The 11,079-nt window shown below is 37.0% G+C and overlaps 1 protein-coding gene across 2 annotated transcripts; it reads left to right on the top strand.

The window, feature by feature from the left end:
• Positions 1 to 410: 410 nt before the first annotated feature.
• LOC118033919 (protein NLP6) lies at positions 411 to 5,268 on the top strand. Of its 2 annotated transcripts, none has more exons than XM_035039058.2 (5): positions 411 to 1,075; positions 1,962 to 2,533; positions 2,699 to 2,746; positions 2,879 to 3,815; positions 3,972 to 5,268. In XM_035039058.2, exons 1-5 carry the CDS (start codon positions 805 to 807, stop codon positions 5,120 to 5,122), a joined length of 2,979 nt encoding a protein of 992 aa, XP_034894949.1. In that variant the 5' UTR covers positions 411 to 804; the 3' UTR covers positions 5,123 to 5,268. The 2 variants fall into 2 exon arrangements, with proteins under 2 accessions (XP_034894949.1, XP_034894948.1); XM_035039057.2 differs by having other exon boundaries at positions 411 to 1,084.
• The last annotated feature ends 5,811 nt before the right edge of the window (positions 5,269 to 11,079 follow it).

Raw genomic sequence — 11,079 nt, 5'->3', positions numbered from 1 at the left:
TCTAAATTTTTTAATTATTTTGATATGCAAATATTAAAAATAATAAAAACAAATATTTTAATATATTTTCAAGCAAAGTATATATTAAAAAATATTATTTATCACAATTATAAATACACCCTAAAATTGACAAATGTTACTAATCACCAACTTATTTCTGTAGTATTTTTCTTGTGTTTCTGATTGAAAAAATTGCGTATCTTTCTTCCTAGAATATAAATGAAATATACACTCTATACTATTATTTTTTTAATAAAAATCTAAGGATATATATGGTAAAAAGTTGTAACAGTGAATGAATTGAAAAAACATTAAATAGGGTCCTAATTTGCCAATTAGGAACTAATAGCTTCTCTTTTTTTTTTTTTACTAACAGTTTTAAGTAAATGGAGGGAAATGAAGGAGGACAAAAAGAAAGAAAGAAGAGAAATGAACGCGGCAACTTGGATGGTTTGGTTTTTGGTTTCATCGAAGTAGTAGTGAAGCAGATAATGATGGCTCATTATTTTTATGTTCTATTTCCTCAGCAGCTCAGCAGCAGCAAGTAGTACAATTGATGGATTCCATGGAATCACACACAAACAATTGTGCAGGACAAAAACCAAATTGTGTTTCACCCTCCTCCCCCACTTCCACTCCCACGTTTCCTCTCTCTCATTCAGATAAAAGAAAAAACAAGAAGAAAGAAGAAGACTTCAAATTCCATATCATCTCTTGCAAGAGAAACATATATTAATACACAATAAAAACTTTGTTTCTTTGAATGTAAACCACTCTCAATCTTTTAAAAAAAACAAGACAAAAATGCCAGAACCAACTGAAGGTGGAGGAGGGGGTGAGTCCGAAGGAAGGAAGTCAATGGAGTTGGATCTTGATCTTGATAGTTCTTGGCCTTTAGATCAGATCTCTTTTATTTCTTCAAACCCCATGTCACCTTTTCTTTTTTCTTCTTCTAATGAACAGCCTTGTTCTCCCCTCTGGGCTTTCTCTGATGCTGCTGCTGCTGCTGGTGGTCAGGCTTCCTCTTCTTTAGTTGGTGGCCTTCGCTTGTCTGATAATCCTATCGTCCTCACATGTCGGTCCCGTAATTTGTTATCTTTTTTTCTTTTTGAACTTTGGTGTTGTGTACGTGAATGAATGGAGATTAATTGATGCTAAAGTTGCTTTCTTTGAATGAATGAAAAGGTGAAAAGGTTGTAAATTTTTAGTTTTGTTGTGGTGTTGTTAGAAATTATTTGACTTTTTTCTTACCTTCTCAGATTGAAAAGTTTGTTGTTTTGTGTACGGTGCTGAATGCAGAGAGGGAGTTTCTGTTGGGTTTTCTTTTCCGTGTTGAAGTTTTTTTTTTTGGTCATATTTGGTGCTTTGATCGGTCAATTTGAGCTTTTCTTTGGTCTGCTTATTGTATAACTTACTGTCTTGTTGATTGTATTGAGGGATTGAAATTTCATTTGTGTCTCAATTTGAGCTAAAACTTTCTCAAAGCATGTGTTCATCACAGAAGCGTGCTTGTATAAAAGCCAAGACTCGAGCAATGAAAATGAAACATGAACATGATCTCCAGTGTTTTGGGAGATGAGAAAACCAAAATCCAAGAAGGAAAAAGTGGTGCAATTGATTTTTGTCTGTTTTAATGGTCTTTATTTTGTCTTCTCTCAAATGAATGGTATCAGTCGATACCTGAACTCAGAGTAGCCTTAAATCTGGAGACTTTGTTCAAGTTTAGTGTTCTTTTTCATTATCTTTATGGCAAAAAATTTACCCTATGAAGTTTGAGGTCATACAGAGGATTTTGCAAGTCTAAGTGGGCTGCTCTTGCTCTTTCACCAGTTTAACTGTATCATTTAATTTCTCGCAGTTCGTCTTCTCTATACACTTTTGCAGCTCATCGACCACTATCAGGATGGCGAATCATTTTTTTTTTTTGTCTTCACTGCTGACTGGAATTTTTCTTAACTCAGGTAATCCAAATTCGGTAACTGAAAGCAAAGGGGAAAATGAAGATAACAGTAAACTTCCTTCTCCGTTCTTGGGATTAATGCCTATCGACAACCCTGATGGGTATTGTATTATTAAAGAGAGAATAACACGGGCCCTGAGACATTTCAAAGAATCAACAGAACAACATGTTCTAGCTCAGGTTTGGGCACCGGTGAAGAATGGGGGTCGATATGCGTTGACAACTTCAGGGCAACCCTTCGTTATTGATCCTCATAGTAATGGACTTCATCAGTATAGGATGGTCTCTCTTATGTATAAGTTCTCTGTGGACGGAGAGAGTGATGGAGAACTTGGGCTACCTGGCCGTGTTTTCAGACAAAAATTACCGGAATGGACTCCCAATGTTCAGTATTACTCCAGCAAGGAGTATTCACGGCTTGATCATGCTCTGCACTACAATGTTCGGGGAACCGTGGCTTTGCCTGTCTTTGAACCTTCTGGACAGTCTTGTGTCGGTGTGGTTGAGCTCATTATGACTTCACAGAAGATCAACTATGCACCCGAGGTTGATAAAGTCTGCAAGGCACTTGAGGTTGGGTTTCATCTCCCTTTCTTGATTGAGCTTGGTGATCCTTTAATTTTTAGTGGGATTTCCTATGGGAAACTTTAATATATGATTATTTTGATCATATTACATACACCTTGGCAAGTAATTCATGTCGAGATTCCCAGTCACATAATTTCAGTTGTTCTGCAGGCAGTAGATTTGAAAAGTTCAGAGATCTTGGACCCTCCAAGCATACAGGTGAGGTGCAATAACATATTTTATGTAAAATCTGGTATTATTTTGAGAACAACAAGATAAATCTTGTCCTCTTCTTTCATTTCTTCCCCCTTTATTCTCACACATGTATACTTGGCACTGCTTTTAAACCAGATTTGTAATGAAGGTCGCCAAAATGCGCTGGCTGAAATTTTGGAGATATTGACAATGGTATGTGAAACTCACAAATTGCCTTTGGCCCAGACATGGGTTCCATGCATGCATCGCAGTGTTCTGGCCTATGGCGGTGGTCTGAAGAAGAGCTGTACCAGCTTTGATGGCAGTTGCAATGGGCAAGTCTGCATGTCCACTACTGATGTGGCATTCTATGTAGTGGATGCTCACATGTGGGGTCTTAGGGAAGCCTGTCTTGAGCATCACTTACAAAAGGGTCAGGGTGTTGCTGGGAGGGCTTTTTTTTCTCAAAACCTGTGCTTCTGCCCAGATATTACCCAGTTTTGCAAGACTGAGTATCCTCTAGTACATTATGCACGCATGTTTGGATTAACCAGCTGTTTTGCAATCTGTTTGCGGAGCAGTTATACTGGAGATGATGATTACATCCTTGAATTTTTTCTGCCCCCTCGCGTCACAGACAGTCGTGAATGGAAGACTTTGTTAGGCTCCATATTGGCCATTATGAAGCAGGATTTCCAGAGTCTTAAGGTTGCTTCTGGGATGGACCTTGAAGAGGAGGAGGGATTTGTAGAGATGATTCAAGTTTCTACTAATGGGAGACTTGATTTGACACTTGAATGCATTCAGATACCCCAATCTACAAAATCTCCCCCAGATGATAACGCTTTGCTAAGTGGACCGATTGTACAAATTTATCCAGAAAAGAATCAATTAATGTTGGACTTGGATGTCATAAAAAATGGAGGCAGTGCTGTTCAAGCAGATGTCAGGCAAACTCATGCTTCTCCTACAGAGAAAGAGACTAAAAAGCCAAAAGAGAGGAAACGTGGAAAGGCAGAGAAAATGATTAGTCTAGAGGTTCTCCAACAATATTTTACTGGAAGTCTGAAAGATGCTGCAAAGAGCCTTGGTGGTACGATTATGCACTTGAATAAATTGTCACTTGTAATTTTCTTCTTGTTATTGCAAAGATGCTGATCTCTTTCTTTATAAAATCTGGTTAATGTTGTGATATATTATGTTATAAAATGGATTTTTCTTAGACAATTTCTGGTGTTACACTTTACAGTTTGCCCTACTACAATGAAGCGCATCTGCAGGCAGCATGGGATATCTCGCTGGCCATCTCGCAAGATCAAGAAGGTTAATCGTTCCCTGTCTAAGCTTAAGCGGGTAATTGAATCAGTCCAAGGCACTGAAGGAGCATTTTCTTTAACTCCTCTCACTACAAGTTCTCTTCCTGTTGCTGTTGGTACCATTTCTTGGCCTCCCAATTTGAATGGGAGCAATCAACAGAACTCACCAAACTCTAAATCCCCTGAACATCATGCTGACAAGAATGGATCACCTACCTGTAGAACGCCAGGAAGCGATGTAAAGGCTGGTTTCGAAGATCAATTGCTAGGATGTGGAATTTTGAGACCAGAGGAACTCAATGTGCAAAACAGGTTTTCACCAGAGTTGGGTAAAGGCTCAAACAGATCCAAAACAAGGGGTGGTTCGAGGGATGAGAGTGCAGGAACTCCTACTTCTCATGGCTCATGCCAAGGTTGCTCAGAAAATGAAAGTGCACCTGCAAAGGACCCATCTTTTTCTCCTGTCCATGAGCGATGCATTAAAGCAGGGGGGTCACCTGAACTGGCTGTTCAACAAACCAGGGAACTAAATCTGTCAGCTGCTTACTCAATACCTGATGCTTTTTTCGCAACGGAAGCTCAAGAACAATTTGGTGGAATGCTAATAGAGGATACTGGAAGTTCGAAAGATTTGAGCAACCTTTGTCCTGCCATGGCAGATGCTATTCTGGATGAGCGAGTTCCAGAATCTGAATGGACAGATCCTCCATGTTCAGATATAAATCCCACACAAATGATTGCCGCTCTTTCGATCGCAATGCGGCAAGTAACATCTAGGCAAGTAATGAATAGCGTAACCATAAAGGCAACATATAGGGAAGACATAATAAGGTTCCGAATCTCTCTGATTTCTGGGATCGCGGAGTTGAAAGAGGAAGTGGCCAAGAGGCTGAGGTTGGAGGTGGGTACATTTGACATCAAGTATCTGGATGATGATCATGAATGGGTTTTGATTGCCCGTGATGCCGACTTGCATGAGTGTATGGATGTTTCAAGATCATCAAACAGTAATATGATCCGGGTATCAGTTCATGATATAAATGCCAATCTTGGGAGCTCCTGTGAGAGCACTTGGGAGATATGAAGAGGTTGTAAATATGGAAAGTTTGGAGCACAATTCTTAGATTCCTAGGCAAACGACACCGTAGATTTTCTGTTCTGAGAATTTGATTGAATTGTAACAAATTTTCCTTTGAATTATAGAGATCCACCTCTTCGGTTTTCTATTTTGACATGGTTTGCTGATACATGAAGGCATGAGATGGGAGTGGATTAACTCAAACCTGCTATCTATGTTTCAGATTTCTGAATGCGGGGAGCTTAAAATCTTTAAAATCTCCATCCCTCTGCTCTCTACTTCCTCACACGATGACAAGAACATCATCATAAAGGTGAAATGCAGGGAAGACCAAACAACTGGGCTTTAATAGCCTGAGATACAGGCTTGCAGGAGCCCATGCTCTGCAGTGATTTTGTTAGTTCCATCTTCACTTAAGCAAATTCTATGAAGCCTTTGGCAAAGGAAGCAACGGGATGTACTTTTTGTAGTAATCACCAATTTCTGCATAAGCTAACAATTTCTCCTAATTAATAATCTGCATTTCAACAACAAGTACAAACATAGCATTATGCTATATTCCATATGTATTAAAGCATAATTAGGTTAAAAAGATGCAAACGAGCAATTAAAATTGGCATGATTAAGGAGACTAAGCCCCGATTTGGGATTGCAGCAACATTCTGTATACAATGATGAGCTTTTGTTACTTGTTTGAATGACTCAACAGTTCCATAAAGGTTGATGATAACATATATTTGAAGAGTATGGTTCAACTAAAAGCAATTTTGTGATTGACTGACAATATAAGATGAGATCTACACTAGATAATTGTTGGTAGACTGTACACAGCTGATCAGAAGGTAGTTTTGGGAAAATCCAAAAGGTTAATGATTTTTTAAATTCTTTTATGATCAATCAAGCAACACCACAATTGGAGATATGATCAGACTTGATAAACAATAAGAGCAGTAATCATCGCGAACAGCCTAGGATGGACACTACACTTACATTTGAGTGGAGGACTAGTATATAGTAGACTCGGATGAGCAAGTGAATCAGAAAAACTGAGAAGATTGTGGATAACAAACAAAGACACCCTATGATGATGGAGCATCAAAGAGGAGGGGCTATATTTAAAATCAAATAAGGATGCATGCATGTTGCGTAACCCTAAAGCATTGCATAAATGTTTTTGAATTATTTTCAGAAAAAATCCTTGATGAAATCATGCAAGATTTTGATGAATTTGAGTTCACAAAGAAAGAATCATTGAGCTATGATAGCAAGGAAATGTGAAGATCAACCCTGCAATTAAGAAGCACCAAGTTTTCAAACCCCACAATAAAAAAGTATCAAGTCAACCCTGTAATTAAAAATCATCAAGTTTTCAAACCTCGCTATCAGGAAGTATCAGGTTAACTCTAAAATCAGGAAATACCAAGTTTTCAACCCTGTCATCGGGAAATCCAGTTAAATTCTATCATTAGGAAAAGTCTATAGACCAACCTTGCAGTAAAGAGTCACTAGGAAAGTTCATGGAGAACTTGATCAAACACTATCATCAAGAAGAAAGAGAAAGAAGCACCCTGCCATCAAAAATCCTAGTTTTTAAACCCTTCTATCAGGAGGAAAAGTGAGAAGAACCCTACTATTAGGAAATTTTAAAAAGAATAAGAAAGTTCAAACCCTATCATCATGAATAACAAGAAAAAGCGTACCATCAAGAATTTGAGTTTTGGGAACCCTGCCATCAAAAATCTTAATTTTCAATTCTACAATCAAAATGTTTTGAATTTAATCAAAATAATTAAAGACACCCTTAGAAAGTTCTAGTTGAAGGGGATCCCTTTAGGATTATAAGTTAAACCAACTGAAGCAATATTTTGATTCTGCTTAAAAGAGATCGTCAAATTGGTATCTCAGGTTGATCGAGTTGAAGACAAAGATTTTAGTTTTGGTTAAAAGAGATCACCAGATTAGTATCTCACATTAACCGATATAAAGACAACATTTTGGTTCTAGTTAAAGGGGATCACCAGATAGGATCTTAGATTGACCAAGCTAAAAACAAAAACCAAGGTTCTGGTTAAAAGGGGTCTTTAGATTGAAATTTAGGTTAGCCCAACTGAAGGAAACATTCCGATTCTGGTAAAAGGAAATTGCCAAATTGGGATTTCAAAATAATCGAGATGTAAACAGTTTGATCATAGTTCTTATTAAAGGGCAGGTCACCCGTGAAAATAGACAATATTTTGAAATTTAAAAAGGGCAAGTTGCTTGTCAAAATAGATCAATTTCAGGGAAGCATAAACGCTTGTTAAAGTTCTTTTCTGAATTTGAAAAAAGGCAAGTCGCTCGTGAAAATAAACAAATCTTTGAATGTTAAAATGGGCAGGTTGCTTGTGAAAGTAGATCAATTTTTGAATGAGAAAGTTGCCATTGAAAATAAACCAATGTTTCCATTTGAATAGGTAGGTCACCCGTGAAAATAGACCAATGTTTGAATTTCAAAATAGACAAGTCGTCCGTGAAAATAAATCGATTTATTGAATTTTAAAATGGAAAAAGGTCACCTATGATAATAAGATCATTTTCTTTTTTAGATAGATAGATCATCTAACAAGTCAGACATACAATTTTCCTTTACAAGCTCATCATGCAAAACCTTGATGAGATTTTACTTCGTAAGTGTTATAAAGAGAGATCATTTGTTGCTATCCAATTTTTTATCTTATTTTTGAGAAATTTTTTAGAAAAACCAAAAATAGCAAAACACAACAAAAAAAAACTCAAAAAATATGTTCTTGACGTATTTGCACTGTTTTTGGCATCTTTTCTAAAGAATTTAAAATAAAAGAAGAGAGAAAGAAAACAAAAAGAAAAAATACATTTAATTTTTAGTGATCTAATTATTATTATGGAAGGGAGATGATGAATTTGAAAATTGACAACCCTCTCACCAAGCAACCTATCTTTTTAATCAAATAGTCTACAATCATTCTCTTACTCCAAGGGTTAATTTTTCTTTGTTTTGTCTCCAAGTTATCAAATGAGTGATTGAGATTTATTCTTGAAAGCAAATGGTTGATCTTGGTTTGCTTTGCCTTCAAGCCAAAGAAATCTATTCACTTATAAATATGTAGTTATACCACACACAAAAAAGGAGAATGATGAAATTAAAAAGTAAAATCATTGTAAAAAATGATATAAAAAAAAGATAGATTTCAATCCGAGTTAACATCTCAAACCCGTGATCCAAGTCATAATATCGGGATCACTCAATTACAAAAAATCACAAAACTCAATTCTTAACCAATTTAATGTCAAATGATGAAATTGAAAAAAAATTAATTTTAAAAAAGAACTCGAGGCAAAAAAAAAAAATCCAACAATTAAAAATATAAAAACCAAATTTAAAACACAAATAAAACGAATGGACACCCTTTTTTGCAGAGCAAGATTCGAACCATTTTTCCAAAATAAGAAATAAAAATTGGGCAAATACAGACAACAAGGAATATCAACAAATTTAAAATTTACTACTTTAACCACTCAGCCATAAAGACGATTGTTCATTATTTACACCCATCTTTATTTTAAACAAAACCTTTTATTTTTTTTTAGAGAAAAAGAAGTAGACAATGTGTCACCTACTGAAACCCAGAATACAACCACCACTTGCATTTGAAAAATCGAGGGAGGGTATTTTGGCCAAAAATCTAATTTTTCAAGTTATTTTCACCTAAAAACACCTCAAGACCCTTTATAAATCATATAACAACCCTAAAACACCCAAAAATAAAAAAAAATAAAAAACCTAAATCAAACTCAATCTTCTTTTTCATTGATGTTTAGAAAAAGAGAAAAAAACCATTGTTATTAATCTTCATTCATTGAATGAGACTCGTTGATACCAAGAATGTTGATTTTTATCATTGAAAAATGACCAAACCAACGACTTTCTCTTTCCTTGTCTTTTTGAGGCAGTTTACTCTAGTTTAGGACTGAAATGCAAAGGAAATGCACTTTTGGACTAAAATAGAGTCATAAAAATAGAGGGAGTGTAGGAAAGGTACGGGGTTGAAAAGGAACTTTTAGCTTCAAATTTAAATTGGCGATGGGCTTTCTTCTTGTTTTGCATTTTGGTCCTTTTTTAAATTTTGTGCATAATCTACCAATTTTGACAAATTGGGGATAAAAGGTTGAACATTGAAAAAATCTTTTAAGGATGAAATTGGAGAAATTCTTCCTGGCACTGTTCACTGTTACAGTGATTTCCTTAGCGTTTTAGTATGCTCGGCAATAGGGGTGTTCAAAAAAACCGATTAACCGAAAAAACCGAGAGAACCGATAAAAAATTAACCGACAAAACCGAACCGAGATAGAAAACCGATTAAACCGATTTTTAAAACCATAAAATCTTGCCGGTTCGGTTCGGTTCCAGTTTGACCACTTAAACCAGTGAACCGAACCGGCAGTATAAATAATGTCACTAAAAAGTTTCTAACCCTAATTTACATTCTGAAGCCGCCGCACATCAGTTTTCATCCTCCCTCTTCTCCCTTTTGCATATGTCTTCTCCTCTGCCCCACGAAAAGAAAGCAGAGCTCCTTAAGCAACCTACGCTTTCCAAGCTGTGCTTTGGTGCGGCTTTGTAGGAGGAAGCCTTGAACCGTACAAATGTCTTTGCTCAGTCAAACTTCCTTTTCCTTGTTCCTTAGTGTAGTCAGGACAAATTAGGGTACAGTTCAATGTAAGCCACAATTTGCTTTCCCACTTTCACTTCCCTGGCTTTCGAAACATGTGCATCTTGATTCTTGCCATTTAATTTTCATCCTCCTTGCCCCTGCGTCTTGCCCCTGCATTTGTCTCTTCTCTGCTCAGTCAAACATGGCTTCTCTCTTCACTTGCAGTAGAAAAAGAGAGCTTCTCCATTAGAGAAAAGGCGTCAAGGTAAAGTTTATTTTCTTGTGCTTGTAAGATCAACTTTTTGTTTCAAACTTTGATGCTTCTCTGACGTTTCTTGCCATTGGCTTCGCAAGGCTTGAATCTTTTTAACTCTTGATTTTCTACCTTCTTTTTATCTTTCTCAGGTTTCGCCATTGTTGTGGTTCATCTCAGCTTTCAGGATTCAACCGGATTAATTTAATGATTAGGTTTTCCGGTTTTTTAGCTCAAAAACCGGATTCAACCGAACCGAACTGGTGCGGTTTGAACCGGAATTCGGTTCGGTTCGGTTTGAAATTCTAAAAATATGAGTTATATGGTTCGGTTGATTTTTATGGTTCAAACCGAACCGAACCGTGAACAGGCCTACTCGGCAATGTTAAATCCTTTTAAGCAAATTTGCAGCAGTGTATTCCCTAGGGGCTGGTCCATGCAAAGCAGTGATGGCATCCATGCCATCACGAGTACATGGACTTGTCAGTGGAGTTCAGTCCACATCAAGAAATCTGCAGTGCCTAAATCTATGATAAGACCCACCCATGTAGCCCTTTAGCTAAAATGCTGCTTAATTCTAATCTATTTAATAATCAATATTTTGACAGATATCCTTATCCTATCACCTGGCATTGATTACTAGAGAAAGTTCTTGCCATTGGTTGAGTATGGTGAAGACTAAAGTTACAGTGGGGTTTATTTTTCAGACACAAGTAGATATATGGTTGGGATTTGCTGATTCCTATCATAGCAGTTTATAGATTGACGGGAGCCCACGTTGCTTTTCTGAGAGAACGTCCATGTCGAGCGGGCGGCAGGCTATCATTGGTTGGGCTGTGCAATCATATAGAGCGTAGGTAGTTTTTACCAGCTATTCTCGATGCCACTCTGCAGGGTCAAACTGGCAGAGTGCTAGAAGATTAGGTAAAATTTGTTACCAGATAGAAAGAAGCAACCCCCACAAAACCATTTGGGGAGTTGTGTACATCACATGAATTCTTGAGTTCATGTTACAGCAATAACATGAGGGGGCCGCAGTC

The sequence above is a fragment of the Populus alba genome, chromosome 1 (genome assembly GCF_005239225.2).
Source record: "Populus alba chromosome 1, ASM523922v2, whole genome shotgun sequence".
NCBI classification, from domain to species: domain Eukaryota; kingdom Viridiplantae; phylum Streptophyta; class Magnoliopsida; order Malpighiales; family Salicaceae; genus Populus; species Populus alba.
The sequence above is the reverse complement of the archived record's forward strand: the minus strand, read 5'-3'. Positions and strand labels throughout refer to the sequence as shown.

Excerpts from the sequence above, each read along its gene's own strand:
- LOC118033919 (XM_035039057.2), top strand. The coding sequence starts at position 805 with ATGCCAGAACCAACTGAAGGTGGAGGAGGGGGTGAGTCCGAAGGAAGG. Across the intron at positions 2,534-2,698 it reads AAGTCTGCAAGGCACTTGAG|GCAGTAGATTTGAAAAGTTC; the intron begins GTTGGGTTTCAT and ends GTTGTTCTGCAG. Across the intron at positions 2,747-2,878 it reads TGGACCCTCCAAGCATACAG|ATTTGTAATGAAGGTCGCCA; the intron begins GTGAGGTGCAAT and ends CTTTTAAACCAG.